The sequence below is a fragment of the Corylus avellana genome, chromosome ca11, assembly GCF_901000735.1.
Source record: "Corylus avellana chromosome ca11, CavTom2PMs-1.0".
Lineage (NCBI taxonomy): Eukaryota > Viridiplantae > Streptophyta > Magnoliopsida > Fagales > Betulaceae > Corylus > Corylus avellana.
This window is the reverse complement of record NC_081551.1, coordinates 21,815,659-21,836,682: the sequence shown is the minus strand read 5'-3', so window position 1 is coordinate 21,836,682 and position 21,024 is coordinate 21,815,659. Positions and strand designations below refer to the sequence as shown.

At 36.6% G+C, this 21,024-nt stretch overlaps 3 protein-coding genes across 3 annotated transcripts; 1 reads left to right on the top strand and 2 right to left on the bottom strand.

The window, feature by feature from the left end:
• LOC132165888 (pentatricopeptide repeat-containing protein At2g06000-like) lies at nt 1-2,137 on the bottom strand (the record flags this gene model as incomplete). The annotated part of the gene is given in 1 exon segment (XM_059576580.1): nt 1-2,137. A coding segment is annotated over 1 exon segment (1,773 nt). The 5' UTR covers nt 1,809-2,137.
• A 2,134-nt stretch (nt 2,138-4,271) lies between these two features.
• LOC132166322 (protein FIP1) lies at nt 4,272-11,245 on the top strand. The gene is made up of 14 exons (XM_059577124.1): nt 4,272-4,554; nt 5,076-5,163; nt 5,250-5,358; nt 5,812-5,861; nt 6,283-6,349; nt 6,599-6,671; nt 7,114-7,169; nt 7,948-8,044; nt 8,323-8,407; nt 8,602-8,664; nt 9,277-9,336; nt 10,293-10,385; nt 10,588-10,650; nt 10,773-11,245. Exons 1-14 carry the CDS (start codon nt 4,496-4,498, stop codon nt 10,887-10,889), a joined length of 1,080 nt encoding a protein of 359 aa, XP_059433107.1. The 5' UTR covers nt 4,272-4,495; the 3' UTR covers nt 10,890-11,245.
• Nucleotides 11,246-13,905: 2,660 nt separating this feature from the next.
• On the bottom strand, nt 13,906-20,043 carry LOC132166341 (uncharacterized). Its single transcript, XM_059577143.1, has 15 exons — nt 19,594-20,043; nt 19,254-19,508; nt 19,038-19,162; nt 18,354-18,570; nt 17,917-18,042; nt 17,555-17,811; nt 17,333-17,440; nt 16,858-16,999; nt 16,594-16,759; nt 16,041-16,198; nt 15,454-15,777; nt 15,219-15,293; nt 14,945-15,014; nt 14,659-14,816; nt 13,906-14,177 (listed from the first exon to the last, which is right to left on the bottom strand). Exons 1-15 carry the CDS (start codon nt 19,867-19,869, stop codon nt 14,028-14,030), a joined length of 2,607 nt encoding a protein of 868 aa, XP_059433126.1. The 5' UTR covers nt 19,870-20,043; the 3' UTR covers nt 13,906-14,027.
• Nucleotides 20,044-21,024: the final 981 nt, after the last annotated feature.

Genomic DNA, 21,024 nt, shown 5'->3' with positions numbered 1-21,024 from the left:
TATGCTTCAAGTTCACTTCCGTGGTAGCCCTTCAATTAAACAGCCATTGGAATAGCCATATCTGTTCTTAAATGAATAGCTTCTTTAAAAGATGACATACGCAAGTCCAGGTCCTTAGATGCAGTTTGCTTAATGCGAAAGGCTTCATTAGGCATACCAGCCTTCAAAAGGCAAGATATTAAAGAATTCACAGTAATGGTATCTGGAGCACAACCGATTGATAACATCTTATCAAAGATGCTGATTGCTTCAAACATTCTCCCTTTCATACAATGCCCAATGATGAGGATTGTAAATGTGACTTTATCTGGGTTACATTTCTTCTCCTCCATCTCTGCCACTATCTTATTTGCCTCGTCTACATTGCCAGCCTTGCAAAACCCATCAATTACAGGGTTATACATAAATGGTTTTGGAACAATATCACGCCACTTCATATGCCTCAAAAGGTCGCCAGCCTCATGCAGTCTATTTTCCTTGCATAAAGCATTTATAAGAACAGAATAAGTATACACATTTGGAGTCACATTTCTTGCATTCATCTCATCCCAAAGCTTCAAACCCTGATTTAACTGTCCGGCTCGACAATACCCATCAATTAGGGAAGTGAAGGTAACAACATCCGGAAAATAACCAAGAAATAGCATCCTCTCATACATGGCTGATGCGGAAACCACATTGCCCGCCTTACCAAAGCCATCAATGAGAATATTAAAAGTGATTGCAGTTGGTTTTATTCCTGAATTAACCATCTCATCAAAAAGAACAGAGGCCTCATCCATCTTACCCAACTTGCAAAACCCTGATATTACCGATGTATAAGTTACAACATTCGGTTTAAGCTCACTTCTTGATTTAACCTCCTTCAATAATTCATGCCCTCTATTTACCTCATTGACCCTACATAATCCATTTATAAGAGTGTTGTAGGTAACAACATCAGGAGAACAACCAAAACTCCCCATGTCATTAAAAAACACAAAAGCCCTATCAACTCCTCCTATTCTGCACAAACCTCTAATAAGAATATTGAAAGTGCAAGTATCCAGATGAGAATATGATCCCATATGCTCTCTAAATAAGCAAACGGCCTCGTCAACTAGATTCCTCTTGACCAACTCGTCCAATAACTTATTATACACAAAAGAACTTAATCCAATCTCATCAAACTGAACCTCAGCAAGCAATTTTTTGGCAAGATCAAACTTTCCCACTTGTGCATACGACGATACCAAAAATCCAACAACCGAACTATCAGGCAAATGCCCATCACTCCTCATGCAATCAAATACCATTTTCGCGGAATCGTAAAGACCCATTTGACATAGGGACCTCATAAGCAAATTGTAGGTGTTGAAAGAATGACTGACACTCAAACTCTCCCTACTGAACTCAAAGAACTTCAAGCCCAATTTTGGATTGTTTAACCGTCTAACAACCTCAAACGCAATCAACGGGGTCAAGTTCTTCCTCAAATGACCCAAACAAGTATCTGACAAATGCGAACGAACAAATAGAGTACAAACAACCTTAACAAACCAAGCCTCAGAGTTTCGGTTTAAGATTACCTCTTTGTCATTGAAAGGCCTGGACCAAGATCCTCCGTGGGCGAGACTATGGAAATGGGCAGTGGCGACCTTGGAGGCTCGAACCCAATGGGTACGGGTTGTGAAGAATAAGAGGGTCATCTGCAACGCCGCGCCATCACTAGGCTCAGCTCTAGGTTCACAGATATTCTCAATCACAATTCTCTTATGGTTATGACCAGAATTCCAACTGGGTTTTTGCTTTGAGTCCCTATTCTTCATGGGGATGGTAAGTGAGACAGATCAGAGTGAGGTGAGGCATATAAGATAAAACTAAGAGAAGCACTTTGAGCAGATATGGAGAATCATGGCACTGAAACTCGATGGTTTCAGATTTGGGAAGCCAAGCAAAGTCCGATCCGTTTCGTATACATGATTGATGACTCCAAGAGGAAATGCTGTGATGGTGAGGGCATTAGGGTTTTCAGCGGCTTTGGGATTTTTGTCACCGCCCCGCCAAGGAAGATTATCCAAGCTTGTGACCAATAGAGCGGAAGGGCTCAGCCGGGGGGGGCTCTTGGGCCGCGAATACGAGTTTCAACCCCATATACGAAGCCCGCTCAGCCGGACTTGTATTTCCTTTCCTATAAATAAACATACTTATTTAAATCTTATTTTTGAAAAATTAACATTTTATTACCTCAATATTTATGATTTTTATCAACCCAATATTTCCCACTTTACTCTTATTATATTTTACTGAGCATTTAAAAATGATAAATACTGTGACTAATGTACCAAGACTTCAATCATTAAATTGACAACATTTATTATACGTATGGTGTTATATATGTCACATTGTCAATTTATTTTATATATATATATATAACAAAGACAAATATAAAGGTGAATTGTAATGTCACGCTAGCATAGTGGGATAGTAGTATAGTCTATAACATTATTTTGATTACAATTTAAAAATAGTAACGCTACATACTACACTCACATTTCATTGGGTTTACGTGGTAATACCATCGGCCTTTAAATCAACTATTATTAACAAAAAAAAAAAAAAATCAAAAGGTTATAACCATTACCTAATCAATTTAGTAAAATATGGTGTAGTATATTAAATGAGTAGTGTTATATATTATAACCTTAACACATTTGGCTAATGTAACAGTGTTTATCATCCCAATAAAATTAGGGTAAGATAAAAGTGTAGTATATAACATTACTCTTATTAGCTAAATTAAAAATAATAGTTAAGAGTTTTTACCTTAAAATTCTTTTTTTTAAAAAAAAAAAAAACAAAAAAAAATTCTCTTAAGAAATAGCTAAAGTTAAAGGCAAAAACCTAGTCAATACATGATCTTTAGGGATCACAGCTTCAAATTGCAATTTTAACAATTGAACCATAATTTTTTAAAGACTCAGTTTATTTCGATGTAAAATATTATCTTTATTTTTGGTATTTGGTAAGACCAAAAATTGTGGTCAAATCGATAATATTTTTAGTTGACCAAAAAACTTTCTTTTATTTCCATAAAATAGTTTTTATTTTTTAAAATTGTAAATAATTTTTCGAATTTAAACTTCTTCTTTTCAAATCGCTAGATCAAAAACAAAAAGCTGCTAGACTTTTACAAAAGTTTACTGAACCATCGTTGGAGTTTGCCGCACCTCTACCGTGGTTATCGAAAGTCGTTGTTACTTGTTGCTCATTTTTCATACAACCTAAACTCCGAACAAAAAAAATTATTATTTTTTTCTAATGAAAAATGATGTCATTAAAAAAATAAAAAAAACCAACCTAAATTATATGGATAAACCCAACAATCTTACCCAAGTGAAAAAAAAAGGTTTGGAGTTGAGAGCATAGTAGGAGGGGAGGGAGTTACGACTCCCTCCTTCCCGCCACTTTTCTCCTTTCTCTCTTTCCCCTCCCTTTTTCCACCTTCATCTTAGATCGATCATGACGCATGTGTCAATGTTCCTCGAGGTGCTTTTTAGCGGCGCGTGGCTGGCCGGTGATGGCGTGGGGAACACGTGATGGTGTTGGGTTTTTGTTATTGTATTTTTCGTGTATTTTTAATAAGAATATATTCTCTCTATATCAACTTTTAGAACCGATCTATAAGGTGAAGTTTTATTCATTTTATTAGGTTTTGTTTTCATGAATCCTTAAAAATAATTCTGCCATATCCTTAATAGCAAGCTAGTTACACCTATAACCAAAATGGTAACCTAGCATTTCGTGGTTTAAAATGGAATTGGTTTCCAGTTGGTCTATTGTTTTCTTATGGTTCATTTTATGGAAGCAAACCATAAACTGATGATGGAGGAGTTATCAAGCATAAAGAATAATTGTCACTATGATAAAGGTAGGGAAGGAGATTACGATTGATAAAGCACTAGTAGAGGAGTTAAAAAAAAAGTTAGGGAATCAAGAACCTGGCAGCGAATAGAGACGTAATTCGTCAGAATTTGCTGTAGACCTGAAACTAATTGAGATGGTGACTTGTCATAGATGTTGTCTTATAATAGCCTGAAATGCTATTGTATATGTCATAGATAATGTTTGATTTGTGAAGATTCCAAAGTATATCTTTGGCATTGTACATAGCATTTTTCTTCATTTGATTGTTATTTCGTTAAAAAAAAAGAATAAGAAAAAAAAAAGGGGCGGTTTGAGCCGAGATTACAAATTATTAACCGCAAAATGGGCCTCCAACATTTCGGCTACCAACGGGCTTGGGTTGACCTGCAACGTTAAGCTCCATCTCGCGACTATCTGCTGTTTCAATGCAAAAGATTGAAAAGAGTATCTCAGCCCCCCAAAAAAGGAAGAAAAACCGGAGAAGAAGATCGGCATCGTCATCAAGCTCACAGCTCTGTGACAATCAAAGCAACCATTGGCGAAACGACACCGCACCGCATGACATTTCAACCAATTGTCTCACCGCTTGATGATGGCGACAGAGAGACACGCTTCCTTACCTTCAACATCTCACGAAGATAACGCCATGTAAGCTCTTCTTTAAAGCTCAAAATTTTTTCACCTGATCAATTTCACTTTTTCAGTTAGAGTTCAATTTTCTTTCTGTTATAGAAATGGTACAATTCCTGAATTTGTGAATAACATTTGCTAGTTTTGGCATTCAAGCGATGCCAAAGTCTGCGATCCACGGTGATCATGGAGGGAATTATCCATTTCTTACAATTACTAGTTAGGTCGCGTTTAGTTGTCAAGAAAGTTTTACTGGAAAATATTTCTCATGAAAAAAAAATATATATTTTCACTGATGGTTAAAATCTGTGTGTTTCTTTCTGTTATAGAAATGGTAGGATTCCTAATTTTTTTTTTCTTCTTTTAATAACATTTTCTAGTTTTGCTTGCTAGTGCTAGCAAAGTCTGCGAATCACTATCTAGGTCGCGTTTCGTTGGCGAGAAATTTTTATAGGAGTTTTTTTTGATAAGTAGTTCTATAGGAAAATATTTCTCATGAAAAGAAAGTTAATTCTTTTTATTACTTGGTGTAATTTTAGGTTTCTGGATATACTGCATGAGGCTCCTCTACTCGGTAACCGCAAATCCAGAAGCATTTTTGGGAGTATTTTCTACTGTTTTTTCTTGGCAAGTAGCTTTGAAACCCTGCTTTATGGCAAAAACGAAGTCGGTTTTGTGCTGACTGGACATTGCTGATTGTTCATCAACTTTAGGTAGGTTACGCTGTGTTGGCCGTGGGAGCTCCATGGATATTCCGTCCCATAAAGAGCTTGGTCTCAGCGTTGCTTTGCAGTTGCAGTGTTGTTCTTTTACTAGTCACAGGTTTTTCTTTCTGCCCTTTAGTTAAATATGCTTCTTTTTAAACATGCATTTTTCATGAAAAGTGTCATGTTCGAATAGTGCGTTTTATCTTTGAGCTTTGTTTGTAATGAATCCATTTCCTTATGTATTTGGGGGATGAGGCATACCTAAAACATATTATACATGGTCCATTTTTTAATCATTCTACACGGGCTATTAGAATGTTGGCTGAAGTTCGGTTTATGGAACCAAATTATGGGAATGTGATATAGCTAGGATGTCTAGTTGTCTGGTAATTCTATTTTTACTTTTTTGGTGCTTGACTATACATCCACCATTTCAACTGTGTTGTACATCATTAGTTCTTTTTTTTTTTTGGGTGTTACTATTGCTTGTAGCTTAGCTTAGAATGGAATGTCTTGCTGCTATTATAGGGAGTTGATCCAATAATGATCATATATGTCAATGTTTCAGGCATCTTTCAGCAATATCTGGTTTACCAAGTCCAGAAAATACGCTTGCAGGTGATCTTTATTATTTACCTGGTTGAATGTCTATTTTCCAATGTCTCTTGCTTTTTGGTGAGGGTCCTCTCTCTCACATACACAATCACTTGCTGCCCACGTTGAAAAGAACTGCCTTTTGAATTGAAACTATGAGTTGAATTGGTAAAAAAAAAAAAAGAAGTGATCTTTAGACCATTAGTCTCTGTACTGGGGATGGATCTGTGCCCTACCCACAAAATCACATTTCCAGATAGGTAGTGGTGAACTTACCAAAAGGATTTGGCTATTTGCTTAGTAACTGAAAAGAGAGGATTTAGCTATTAAGATCCATTAATATTTCTATCTTGTGCAGTGGTGATGGGATGTCAATTCGTTTTTTTCTTTCTTTTCCAAACATGCTATTTGGTTTAAAAACCATAACATGCACATTGTCTTGTAGGGTTATTATAGTTTCAGCCAGAAGTTGAAGCATATTGTTCGCCTACCTTTTGCCATTACTGCATATGGTATGTATACATGTGTGTTTGTGTTTTTTTTTTCTTTGAATGTAAAAGAATATATATGGTTCTGGATGAAGATTGTTGAATTGAGTTGATAAGTACTCAATCTTCATCAGGGCCTGATTATGAAGATAGTTTCCTGATTCTGGTAAAATTTGGTGTTACCTCTTCTCATGCTTTTATGTCTTCCAATTTGAGGGGTTCCCTGTCGTCAAAAATATTATTGTTATTTAAAATATTTTGGCTAAATGCTAGGAACTGCTGCAATGCTACTAATCATGGTATGGAAACCCCACATCAGTATTCTTTCCATCTCAACAATGCTGAGGTACACATACCATCTACTTATGAGTGTGAGGATAGACATTTCGTTTGCTAGACATATTGCTTCAATCTTAAAAATATCATTTTTAAATTTTGAATGCATTCATGAAGTATTGGATGTGTTTCGACAAGTACCCAAGTAATATTCTACCTCTGCTACATAGCTTTAATGGAACTGATGTGAGATATATCATGATCAATATTGAGATTTAAGTCCCCTAATTTTACATTCTCCAGTTTTAAGATTTATATTGATTGTCAGGTCATGATACTGTTGATTATGGATAACTTCATGCCCTGTCTGTTGTGTAGGTTTTAGTTAATAAGTTGAGTATGAATGCTACTTCTCTGAATGTTATCCTCGTTTAGTACACAATTGAATATTGATTGTTTCTTTGTCAAACTATGTACTGCTGATAAAATCTTGGTCTCACATTAATCTGCAGGATTATTATGGTAATTGAAGCAATATGTGCTGGATCTTTTATGAGTGTCTATATTGGTGAGTTTTCACATTCTATGGAGGTTTTGGGGATTTGAATTGATGTAGTGCGTTTGTGATAGTTGATTTGGAAGTATCTGTGAATTGTTTTTATGCTGGCTTAGCTGCTAAAGTCTTTTTGTTGTCATGCTAGAGGCCTGTTATTGAATCCCTTCTTAATAAAGGGTTGGGATGGGAAGTGCTACTCTTCTTTTAATATTTGTATTCAAGGTTATAGAAAAGAATTTATTGAATCCAATGTGTCTGCTCGTAATGAGTTTAAAGAGTTGCTCTAACCTATGGGCTCTAATTTCCTTTTCAATGGGCATTAATAAATAAAATATGCATAACTGTGCTCTTATGATCTCTTTCACTAGCTGGTATATGTGCTATCTGTCCATGTCCATATTCTACTCTTAAGACAAATTATGAAAACCTCTGATAAGGTTGTTGAGATAAACATGACTCAATTTTAGTTTTTATTTCATTCCAACTGCACAAAATGTTTCTAGTTTGTCCAAGAGAAAAGCATGATTTTCTTTTGGAGAATATTTAAGATTCCAATTTTCTGTTATGCCCTAGGCTTTCATCATGAAAAAATCTTTCATGCTGTAACATTATATATTGCCAAAAAGTATGAAAAGTTTTCTTTGTGTTACACCTGTCTGGCTAATTCTGAGCCTATTGATATCTTGCCCAAACAAGACGCTCTGCCAGGCACCTACTGATTGAATATGAGCTTGTAGATTCATGTTGTATCTCCCTTAACTCTTTGCCATGTGTGTTTTGGGGCTTGCAGGTTATGTACACCAGTACAATTCATTGAATTCTCAGCCTGATGTCTTAAAGTCACTATATTCTCCACTTCAACCATCAAGTTCTTTGGAAGGTTTGAGGTAATAATGTAGTCATTATTAATGTGTTGTCTGCATTCACGCTTTTTAAGAATGGGAGACAATCTCGTCCTGAGAATATTCAACTTTATTTTGAATAATGATGCATCATTTAATGTGTGTTGTAAGATCAATGCTACAGGATAGACAGGCAGAGTTTATATTCCCTTATTATAGCACTACAATACTCTCTCACACATACACATGCGCACAAACATCTATTACTTGGGCATATACAATGCAATATGTGATGCCATAATGTGACTTGTTTGGCAAAACAGGTATCATGAAGGTGGTCGGCTCTCGGATGAGCAAATGGCTTTGTTGCAATATCAGCGTGAAAACCTTCATTTTTTGAGTGAGGAGGTACATGGCAATTTGAAATTTACCTTTGCTGGTGTTCAGTTCAATCTGTCGGTGTTTAGCTGCTCTATCTTTCATTAAAAATTCCACTCATTAATACACATGTTAATACAAGAATTCATATATAAATGTGTGTTGGGATGGTGGGTGTGTGGGTATGTATATTGTTATTAATTTCCAAACATGTGATTGTGCAGATTCTGCGATTGCAAGAGTCCTTAAGTAAATATGAACGGTCTAGTGATGGAAGCACACCTCAGGTGATTGTCATCGTAAATTAATATTCTTTTATCCGTAGAACTATGCAACTATAAGATATTATTTAATGAAGGATGCCTAAATGTGTACATGTTCGTGTGTCATTGTGACTGAAGTGAGTCAAAACTACCATTATGGCATTGTTTGGCCATGGGAGATGTTAAATATTTAACCTCTTAGAGATGATTTTCCTGTATTCTGTCAAATAAGAGCAATCTGAATGTCTTTGTTTCAAGGAGAGTTCTATAGGCATGATAGTAGATCATGACGGTCAATTTTAACACCTCAAGGATGGCGAAAAGAATGAGCTATAATTATGGGAATCTTGTTAACTCAGTATTCATGTGTGCAAAGGCTTGTAACTAATTGGTGTTCAGGGAGCATTTTGGAAAAAACATGATTTATGATGGCCAGGAAGAGTAACTTTAGTAGCCTCTTTTAGGTGTCTATTTGAAGGAATTGATGCAATATCGAAATGACATGTAAGAATAAACAATTTCATTATTGTTTGATATGTCCCTTTCAATTCATCCCTTTAACTAGTAGTTAAAAGGGGAATGGTTAGTTGAGGAATGGTGTCTTGTAAGAATGGTTACTAATGGCTCCACATGCAGGTTGATCTTGCCCACATGTTAGCAGCTCGTGATCAGGAATTACGGACACTTAGTGCGGAGGTAATACCTGGTTGATCTTTCCCACTTGTTCATGTTAGACTTCTCCAAATGGTCATCCCTCATGATGGTTTTGATTTTAGCGTTGCATCAATTGCTTGGTGCTTACAGTTGATATCCACTAAAAATGGAATGTATAATGTGCATGTTGTTACTATTGAACTTCTGCCTTCGGGTAGTAAAAGGCACAATGTTTCAATTTTCTTTTTTACAGGATGACAAGCCTATTATTTTTTCATGCATGGTGATGTGCTGCTCTGTTTGAATGAATTCATTAATTCTATCCAGGGAAACAAGGGGCAGGTTATGATGGTTACCATATATGTTAATTATTTGTGACTTATGGAAAAAAAGAGAGAGAAAAAAAAAAAAAGGGAAATGTCATTGTTTTGGCTCTAATAGGCGAACTATATCTAGGGCATATCAACTTTGAATATTTCATGAGTTTAAATTTTGGACATGCTACATATCACTATTAGGGGGAAATTTGTCCTTTCCAAACTCACTGCTAGGAGCAATCATTTCTAGTTCAAATTCAATGACATATCGTAACACTAGTAGAAAGTCCCTCAGAGAGGTAAACCAAACAGCAAAAGAAAGTTTCTACATCTTCCTTTTAAGTTGAAGGATGAATGAGATGAAATCTTGATATATTTGTTGATGTCTTTGTGGCAGAGGTTATTATCAGTGTCAAAGATGTAATCGCATTTTTGAGTAAGGGTAACTTGGAGTGGTTGAACTTAATTCTTTGAAACAAAGGTGTACAGGAGTACTAAAACTTGTTAGTCAATGAACTTGAATATGATCAGAACTTTTTCTCTGCCCCTGGACACTTGGACATGATTTGTTCATCTGTAGACATTGAAAGTTCCATTAAGCAAATAGAATATAGAATTTGACAAAAATCCACCTTATATTCTTGCACTTGAAATGGATGCTGAAAGGGACTTAAGTTGCAGGTGAATCAACTGCAGTCTGAGCTAAGGCTTGCTCGTTCTTTGATAGCTGAGAGGGATGCTGAGATACAGCGTGTTCGAACTACCAATAATCAGGCAAGAACTAGTGTGTTGCGTCTAATCTTCCATATTACGTATTTGTATTATAATTGTCGAAGACCTGAAACTCTTTATTATATCAGTTACATGCTTATGTGATTTGTGTCATGGTTAGCATCTCCTATCTATTAAGATTTTTGAACTTTTAAGCTTCATTTGAATTTGAATTTGAATTTTTTTGTGGGGTAATATTCAACAGTATGTAGAAGAGAATGAAAGACTAAGAGCTATTTTAGGAGAATGGAGTTCCCGAGCAGCAAAGGTATTTTCTCATCTGTTCTTTCAGCTAATTGGTGAAAGATTATCAAACCCAACTCTGGGTTTCACTTAATTTGGTATGGAATATCTTGCTGATTCAATCTCAAAATTTGATAATATTAAAAGCTTGAGCGAGCATTGGAGGCTGAACGAATGTCAACTCTTGAACTGCAAAAGAAGATTGCAACACTGAAAAATCACTCAAATGCATCAGCAGACTCTTCTGAGCACCGTGGAGCATAGTCACACTCCCCAGATATATGCATATATGCTGACCCTTTTTACTATTCTGTAATGCTTTTGTCAGTCTTATTCCTTTTCTAGGTTGAATTGATAGAGGGTAAACAAAGGAAAAAGAAGAAAGAGAGTTCAATAAGCGTCGACTGAAGGAGAATGTTAAGCATAGACAGGTGTAGATGGCTGAATGTATGTATCTGTTTGTGAAGCAGCATTTTTTTCCGTCTTCGAATGGCCCCTTGGCCATGGAGGCTTCATCGAGACTTGTAAAATACCTATGTTATGCACCGGTAAGGGCAGTTCAGTTTTTTCCTTTTTCCTTTATTCAAGAAAGCAAGTATAATTCGATTCTTGATTTTTCTCGCCAAGTCTAAGTGTTACAATTTTTTGGAAAATGTATGGTGCATGAACATTGGGTCTGTCTTTTGGTAGCCAATTGAAAAACTAGAGAAAATCGTGGGAGTTAGCATCATCAGACTTGTGAGTTGTGAACATTCGCTACGTTCTGATCATTTCTGTAGTCCTATTGTCAATCTTATTGAAAACGTTTCTACGTACCAATGATTGTGAAAATCGTAGGAGTCTTGAGGATTAGAATCTATTTGACCCTTTATTCCATCCACTGTTTGCACTTATAGTTTTATTGTTAAATTATTAAGAGTGAAATGGAAATGGTCTCTATCATGGTTCACATTAGATTTTACAGATATAATGGTATATGAGAAATGCTAGATACTATAATTTTATTTAACATTCATTTAATTAGGTTGATGTGACACTCTCAACTAACTCTCGGATTAATTCTTATTCAATAACAATAATAAAAGATCAAATGGTTGAGTTGAAGTGTCATATCAACTGAACCATTATATGATTAAAATAATGTTATCTAGCATTACTCAACGGGGTATATGTTATCGCATGGTAAACATGTTAGTGTCATTTAAAATTTTTAATGATCAAAGTTGCATCATGCTGTTATGTACATCGTTGAATATAACAAAACAAAATTTGAACTATAAATAGAATCCTCTCCATTTCACCATCCAAGTGTGTCACATAATCATGAAAATTGTGAGAGTGGAGTGTAATAATCTTTGTGACCATTTTCAAAAGTGATAACTTTAGTCTGTGATTGTCATTGATCTCAAAATAATCTTTCCGTACATCTACTGTTAAAAAAACTAATGAAATGTTTATCATGTGTACCAAAAAGTCATGCAAGACCGATAAAATATTGTCACGTGTACGTATTAGTAGGGTTGTTAAGTGAGCGAAGCGTCTCGCGAGCAAGCTCGGGCTCGGCTCGCATAAGCTCGGCTCGTGCTCGACTCGAATATTAAATGAAGCACTTCATGAACACAAATCCTGGCTCGAATATTAAACGAAACAAGCTCGGCTCGACTCGGCTAAGCTCGTGAACAGCTCGTATAAGCTCGAGTGTATATATATATATAAACTAAGTAATAGATAATTAATTATAAATCCCATAATTATTAAAACCTTAAAATTGCATTTATATTTAAGCGTTAGAGAATGAAAAATTATAGACCATTCGTGATGAAAGAGAGAGAGAGCAATCATTAAAAAAACATCGATTCAATTAGAGCAGATCCAAACGAAAGGAAGAAGAATCAAGCAGAAACTATTGAGGGAGATTGCGAAAGGCATAAACTATTAATGAATCAAACAGACCCAAATACTATCACTACATGTCTGGTGAGTGAGAGTGAGAGGGTGGGAAATGAGAGTTCAGGTGGAAGATCCGTTGTGACTAGTGAGGGGGATTGAGAGAGAGACGTTAAAAAAATATTTTTTTTGTAGGGGGCGTTGTCCCAATGCAGTCTGAATGCAACCTGTTAACTTGTCCCACATTGTTAAGAAAACATCAATCTCCAAGTTTGCTTATCTATAAAATGATGCATATTCTCTCTCTTTGAAACCAAATGCCTTGCTGTATTGACTCAGGCTTCATACTCGACTAGCCAGGCTAAGCAAATACTCATATGCAAACTAACTTCTTAAACCGTTTAAGAGTACTTGAAGTTAAAATTTTTTAAAAAAAACAAAAACATTAAATATAAGAGCCAGCTCGCGAGCTAGCTCGGCTCGACTTATTATTAGCTCGAGCTCGATTTTTTTGGCTTGCCCTTGAGCTCGAGTAAAATTTAAACGAGCCAAGCTTGAACAAGGGAAGCTCGCTCAAGCTCGGCTCGTTTACACCCCTACGTATTAGCATATTTTTTGAAAAAAAAAAAAAAAAAATGGGGTGGCAATGGGGAAACTAAACTACCTTTTGTGGGTGGCGGTGGGGTCCTTTGTCGACTCATCCCTACCCTTGTAGAGGTGCTTCACAGAAAACCTCCACCTTGTGGAGGTGGTTGGGAGGGTGAGAGAGTTCTTTGCAACCCTTCTTTTCCCGTTCAAGGATGGGTTGCGAGGGACTTTTCTACCTTCATAACTACTGAGGAGGTGGGGTGCTTCCCCTGTGACCCACCCTCTCCTGTGCTAGGGTGAGTTGTAATGGACCCCACACTCACAATCATTTTTGGGGGAGTCCATCCTCGCTACCGCCTATGTGGAAATGTGTTCTCTCGCCTTATGAAGATGGCCACAAGGTTGGGGAGTTCCTCGCAACTCACCCCAGCACTTAAAGAGGATGGGTCGCATGGGGTTCCCTCATCTCCACTGGGTGGGTGTACCTAGTGGGCCACCTCTTCAAGGATGCGGGTGGGTTGCATAAGAACCTTTACCATCACTTGCGGAGGGAATTTTTCCCCTCCACCACCTCCTTCATTTTCTTTTCTTTTTTGAATTTTTGAAAAATATGCTGATATAGTAAAAAACTAAAAATGCATATGAGAGAACACTATACATCTTTATGCGACTTTTTTATACACGTGATTAAAAAAAAAAATCTACTAGTTTTTTAACGGTCGATGGAATGATCAAATTTGTATCCAACACGTTCACCCAGAAAATAAATTTAGCTAATTTAACCATGGGCATAACCGAGAGCAAGAAGGAATCCAGAAAATTATGGAAACTTGCTGGAAGTCAATTAGAAGATCATGGGCATAATTTGCCATAGATGTCTATCATGGGCAAACCAGCACTAATTGAGATTATTCTCTATTGTTCAAATTACAATGGGCTGACATGAGTTGTTTCATTCAAAAAGAGACAACCAAACACATCATTAAAGAAATCACGACCTTTAACAACTCCTCCCCCTCCAAATATAGATTCTGTATCATACTTGCATGCTCTTGTACAGTCAGGACAGTAAGTAACCTACATAACAAACAACGTGGGTGTATCATTTAGCGAAGTGCATTGAATAGAAACTACCCAAAACGTGAAAGAAAGCACCAACTGAGATGAGGATTTGGCTTGGATCAAGGCTCAGTTAACGATTAGATCAGTTGGGATTGAAACACGTTTTCCTTGATCCTGTTATGCGACACGTTCCTATCCTTGTGTCTGGTTTTAACTAGAATTAGACCCAATCCAAACCCAATTGATGAATAGATAATATAGGAGAGAGTAATACTTTTCTTCACACCATTTATCACATCTATGTCACATTGGCTGATGACATGACATGACATGTTTTTTTTCTTTTTTAAATGGCTAACATGGAAAAACAATTAAAACATGTCATGTCAGTTGGCGTTACTTGGATGTGATAAATGAGCGTGAAGATTAGAATATTCCTATCGGTGAACATCATCTCACATAACAGAAGCTGGCATTCAAATTTCAAGGTACAAACCTCCAACAACTTTGGCTGGAAACTTCTATCGAGCATGACATCCACACCATAAATAGCCCTCGATCTAGGGCTATGCATCTCCGGATGTACTGCAGTAGCTGAATCGAAGACTGATCGTATCATTTTTCTCACTCTCTGATGGATCTCCAACCATTTAACTGCAACAACAATTGGAATTTTCACTTCAGAGTTTTTATGAGAAAACCAATGATTTGCTGCAAGTTCGAAAAGCCCATTCACTTGGGAAGGCAAGCATAATAACTGTTAACTGATAAGCAAACCTCACCTTGATGTTCCTGTTCAAATTCTGTCACAAACTCTGGCGTATGCTTGTGACTGAATCTCCCACGATAGTTCTGGAAGCCAAAAAAGTGGTCATAGAACAAACTTAAAGCATGAATTTAAGTGCAGAAACTTGATTTCCTAATGAATGCTGAAAATTGATTAGGTTCCCCTTCACACAGACTTCGGGTTAAATCCCATGGTGGGTGTCCATAATCATATGGTAACCAGAAATTTTATACAGGGTCTGGTTCCTAAACATGGTGCTAAGAACATACCATAACAGTAAAGTGAGTCTCGTATTCGAAAAAACTGTGCTTCTCCAAAGAATATGGGTTGTTTGCCAATCTAACCTGAAAATGAAAATGAAAGAACCACCTTAATATTGATATCTTAAATGCAGTCCGAAATACGCCACAAAAAATGTTCTTCATTCATCATTAGATAGTAAAAACAAAGGGTCATATCATATAGGCATCTATGAAGTATTACACCAAAGAAAGAAGTGCATACCCAGAACACATCGGAAAGGAATATTTCTAAAGGGTTCACACTCCGAACCAGTACTATATAACGAAGATCAAACTTCTTCCCGTTAAACAAAGCTGGGTGCTCAATATACTTTTGGCATATTTTAGGACCAGTCTCCATGAGACGAATGATAGCGGTTAAATTATCAGTGACAGTTGTATCAATAGTTCGTGCCATGTTCCAAGGTTTTAAGATCCATAGATTGTTAAGCCCATCTCTTCTGCGTGCATAATAGTCACCAATAAGTTGAGATAATTGAGTTTCAAGATTATAAGTCGGCTGCAACCATTCAGGAGATCCATGTGCCTGTTGGAAAGAAGAAGAAAAAAAATTCAAAGTTAATATTTTTCTTGCAGAGAGAAAGAAAGAAAGAAAGAAAAGAACCAGATCTTCCTTCTGACTTTTGATTATCCAAGCATGCCATTTAGTGAAAACTCATTCTTCAAAAGTTAAGTATGCTCTTAAATTTGACAATAATGATGGAAAGAACTCAAAAAAGCCTCTTTGTTTAAAAGAGTGTCTCTTTTAAACGCTAGCATTTACATGCAGAGTGAGTTTGCTTTCCTAACCTTCTTAACAGTCTCTGCCAAATGATGTTTCATGACAAGACAAGCCTCAAAAGGAAATTGGTTTATGTATTGCTGATCTGTTATTCTGGCAGCCTTCTTCATATCCTCATCTACCTGCGTGCCAGTCCATATAATATCGGCATCCTTTGGTTCAGATGCTGTAAGCAAAACAAATCACAAAAGAAAACTTTCAGAGCAGAAAAAAGCATAATTGAAAAGGACAATAAAAATGACAAATATGAAATAAAGTATATTCAACCAAGACCACCACACAAAATGCATACACCAAAGTTTTGCTTATTAGTGTGGGAGACTAAAACACAGATGACAGTTATGAAGCTGGCAATATACACCATATCCTTAGCAACATCTTGCAGATGCATAAGTATCTAATTAATTTACAGAAAATGCTATTGGCATATTACAACATTTTTTTTTGATAAGTAGCTATTGGCATATTACAACATTAAAACAAAACTATCGAAGAAAATAAATATATTAAATGAAAGTCAAATATAAAGGAGAATTGAAAGCAATGAAACAGAAGACATACTGATGACAAATTCTGGACGTTTCAAAAACTCTTCAACATGAGGTATATCAGTGTAAACACGTAAAGCAGGTCCATCAGTATGATGTATACTTCTAGTTGTAGAAGACTGTATGGGTGGAGAAATCAAACTTTTCGATTCCAAGTTTTGACAGTATTTCTTGTACTCCTAAAAGGATAGATGTAGCTTCAAACTGAGCAACAAGACACAAATTAAATGGATAATAACAGTGAGTCACACGTTAAAATAGAAATGGGAGATAATACTTGAATAAAATAATTCTCTGGCGTGTGGAACCAAGCTGAAAGTCTGGCAGAACGTTGTTTGTCCTCCCCAATACCAAAAAGAAAATCACGAGTGCACTCATCTCCTTTTTCAGCATTCTGGGTTGGCCATAGTATAGAAAAGCTGAAAATAGGGAAAACAGGAATTATTAATGTCGATAATTTTGCTAGTACCATTGGATTTACAACAAAGGCAAAGCAGCATCAAAACAAAAAACATAAAACAGTCCCACATGCATTTATTTACACCAAAAGCACACGGATCATAAAGGTGCTTAATTAATTAAATGGATGAATCAAGAATTAGAACATGTAACTTGTAATTTTAAATATTTCAGTACATAATCAAACATAGAGAATCTTGCAAAGATAAAACGTGAAATTTGTCTACAGAATGACAAAAGTAATATCTGCAACAAATCCGCGAAGTGACATGAAGAAAGATAAAAAAGATAACCTCACAGCTGATGCCAGATTTCCCTCTGGCATGTAGAGAAAAGGAGCCACCCTGAAATTTGGCTCATCACTGGGCCTCAATGCTGAACCTAGTTCATCCATCGCATACCTACAAAGAAATCCAAACAAAGCATTGATCGCTTCAGAAAAGTATCAATTGACTACAAAGCAAATTTTTTATCAATCCTTAATGCATACCATACAGAGGTCCTTAAATCCCTACCATACGGAAGTTTCATCAATCTTTTCCTCATCTGCAAGTCTATATGTCATCAAATACAGCCACATAGCATTTATAATACGATCAGCAAGAGGCTCCTCAGCAGTCCACTCAGGAAGATGTGGCTGAAGAATTGAATCAATCACATGCTTTCCAGTTTCTAATATCTTTGATGCATTGACACCATTCAGTTCAGAAAGCCTCGGAAGAGATTCAAGAATCTCAACGGCACTTTCTCCAAGGGGCCCAGGAATATCCACCTGCAAAATGATTTAACTTCTAAAGACCCACAAATTTTCCAATGCCTTCTTCAACAAAAGTGTCTCCACATCATAGACCATTGTGGCTATATCAAACAAAACTACCTCCAGAGACTGTAAGCATGGAAATCCCTTCAGGACTTCCAACAAGTCACCAACTGAATTCTGTTCCAACGGATTCCCCCGAAGATTCAAGTACGATAGAGATGGCAACAAAACAGGTGAAAAAGCCTGAAAAAAAAGGGGAACTAGAAAGAGATCAGCAATGAGAATACTATTTTGACGAATTTATCATCTAAAACTATACATCTGAAATCCAAAAAATCAAACTTCGTTCTTTTTTCTTTAAATTAGCAACCAAATATCAAAACTATGCCAGCAGAGTAAGTATGAGGCAACCCCACTGCAATGTACCAGATTTTGAAGCTCTTATCTACTTAATAGCGAATAACAAAAAATAACTCTGCCAATAAAATACATCATATAAACACCCAAAAATCTACATGAAGAAAATACGAAACACAAATAGATAATGCTCAAACCTTATTGATCAAATTGTGAATACATCTATTTGAAATGTCAATAGAGGTCACACTCTCCAATGGATAGTCACCACCAAGGACATTGCCTGCATTATCCTTATCATACACCCCTCCACAGAAGCCCAATGCCCACTCACCAAAATTGGCAGTGAAACGTGAGTTGTAGATTTCAAGTTTCGGCAACCCTCGAAGAACTATATCCGCCAGTTGATCCCCACTAGAGATAGAGAGACAGAAGATAACTCCGCGTCAATGTTATTAAAATCTAACTACTTTATCACTTCAACATACAATTCACTGACCTAAATTGATTTAAGAAAAAAATTAAGGGATCTCTCCAGAACTAGTAAACAGTGAGATAGCAAAATCTGAGTCATTTAATTTAAAATGATTACCATCTTAAGAAAATTGGCCTCCTTTTGTAATGGCTTTGAAAATACTTTTCTGTTTTTAAAAACAAAAATACATATTTCTTAATATCATTAGCAAACAATTCAGAACACAAAACATTTTTCAGATTTACATCCCGTCAAAACACTCTTTCTAACCAAAACCAAAAATCACTATTCAAAACCATAATGAAACATATCATGAGAATCCTTATCCTAGTAAGAATAATAACAATTTCCCCACTACAAATCCAAAAAGAACAATAACAATTTCCCAAGAATCAGCTAACATTACCAATTTTGAACAACAGGATTATTGTTGAGCCAGAGCGCTCTTAGGTTTCCAAATTTAGTAACTTCCCGGGCAACCATTTCCACATTCTCAAGCTTGTTCCCAAACAGACTCAGAGCAAGTAAATCCTAGTTACGCATAGCCAAAACAGAGCACATATAAATATCGAAATATATTCTAAGTGCCAAAAGAAGAGCTAATAAAGCACAACTGGCACACCGGAAATCTGCTGGATAAATCAAGGGACAAGAGCGTGTGATCGTCAATGCCAAGCTCCTCAAGCTCCAACCACAAAACGCCGCCGTTTTCTCCTTTCTCTTTCGCATTACTGATTTCGCTTTCAATCGTTTCTAAGACCCCCGGTTCGATGCCGTTTTGATGCGAAACTCCGTCCACAGCTTCCTCGCTCTCTTCCGTGTCCTCTACACACATCAGAGCGGCCATCCTCTCAGCCAATCCTGGAACTTCCCGCAACTGTTAAAAACAAAACAAAACAAAATTAAAAATAAAATACGATAGAGGAGAATGGCAATGATGAGAATATGTTGAAAAGTAGGACCTGTTTGTAGGCGTCGGAGAGGCGGAATGTCCAGGCGTGGTCGATGAGGAACACGTGGGAGTGCTTGGTCATAGAGTCCGAGGTGAGGACGAGCCGTCTCTGGCGGCCGTCTTCGCAGGTTTCGATTCGGAAGTGGGCCCCGCCGTCGAAGGTCTCCGACGAGAGCTTCTGGAAGAGCTGGAAGTGCAGCGACTGAGGAAGCCCCGACGCCGCCAATAGCAGCCCGTGAACTTTCACGAAGTCCTCGTAGATTTCCAATCTCTTGCCGCCGGGCATTTTCGCTTCGCTGCTGAAACGCAGTCACTACGAGTCTACGAGGTAAAGGTTTATCAGTGTGCTCGTCTTCGCTGTGCCGCTCGAACACTTTGTAAGGCTTTGGACGGCGGCGTTTTGTTTTGGGGAAGCTTCTAGCCTTCCAGGGCTTTCTTTCTTTCTCTTTGTTGTGAGATAGACCGGTAAAACGGTATACTATGAATCGAGTAGAGCGCGGGCGCTGTTGTATACGACAATGCCGTTTACGAAGAAATATGCTTTCTTTCTTTTTTCACCTCTATGATAAGGTTACATGAGTAACATGATCATCATCGTCATATTACCGCGTGCAATTATGATTGTAAGTTTGTAACCATCGGTTATCATGATCATCTTGTTGGCATCTTTTTTAACCAAAGTTATTATCACAATTATCATAGTCCATTTTCACACATTCTCATAAGAATATATAGAGTGTATAAGCAATTAATTTGTAGGGGTATAGAAGCTGACACATTCTTCGACGAATGAGAGAAGAATTGCACCGCCACGTTTGTGAGGTAAGCGACTAGCCCAATAGTGAATAGTCTATCAAAGATGAGTACGTTGTCACTCTAACCAAATTGCCAAATTGAGGTGATCTCGCGTCTACCTCTTCACCCCTTAGTGAACGAGAATAGTATAATAATAATAAATATGATTAGTATTTATTTTTGTTGAGAATACAATTAAGACTTTGAATTTTATTTTATTTTTTTATTTTTTTATAATACATTAAAATGATTTTTTATTTTTTATTTTTTTTAAATACTGTTCAAAACTCTTATCCATGGCACCTAAATTGTTTTTATTGTCAAAAGGACTTTCCAATTTGTCTTGTTCTTTGTTTGGCTTAGCTAAAATGGTCCATGCAATCTCATCCGATCCAAAACAAAAAGAATGAAAAATAAATAAATAAAAAATCAGGGACGGACACAAGAGAAACGTTAGGTATTTTTCTAGTGTTTTTTTTTTATGTCTTTCCAACTATGATGTGACTTTTAAAATCATCAATAGATTAAAGTCAGTAATAATAATTTTAAATTCAACGATAATTTTAATAGTCACGTCACAATTGAAAGAATACCAAAAATACATTAGAAGAACACCTAATATTTTTCGGACACAAATATCGACGTG

Excerpts from the sequence above, each read along its gene's own strand:
- LOC132166322 (XM_059577124.1), top strand. The coding sequence starts at position 4,496 with ATGATGGCGACAGAGAGACACGCTTCCTTACCTTCAACATCTCACGAA. Across the intron at positions 8,408-8,601 it reads TTCATTTTTTGAGTGAGGAG|ATTCTGCGATTGCAAGAGTC; the intron begins GTACATGGCAAT and ends GTGATTGTGCAG. Across the intron at positions 8,665-9,276 it reads GTGATGGAAGCACACCTCAG|GTTGATCTTGCCCACATGTT; the intron begins GTGATTGTCATC and ends CTCCACATGCAG.
- LOC132166341 (XM_059577143.1), bottom strand. The coding sequence starts at position 19,869 with ATGCCCGGCGGCAAGAGATTGGAAATCTACGAGGACTTCGTGAAAGTT. Across the intron at positions 18,043-18,353 it reads TTCACAATTTGATCAATAAG|GCTTTTTCACCTGTTTTGTT; the intron begins GTTTGAGCATTA and ends CTTTTTTTTCAG. Across the intron at positions 14,817-14,944 it reads ATTTGAACAGGAACATCAAG|TTAAATGGTTGGAGATCCAT; the intron begins GTGAGGTTTGCT and ends TTGTTGTTGCAG.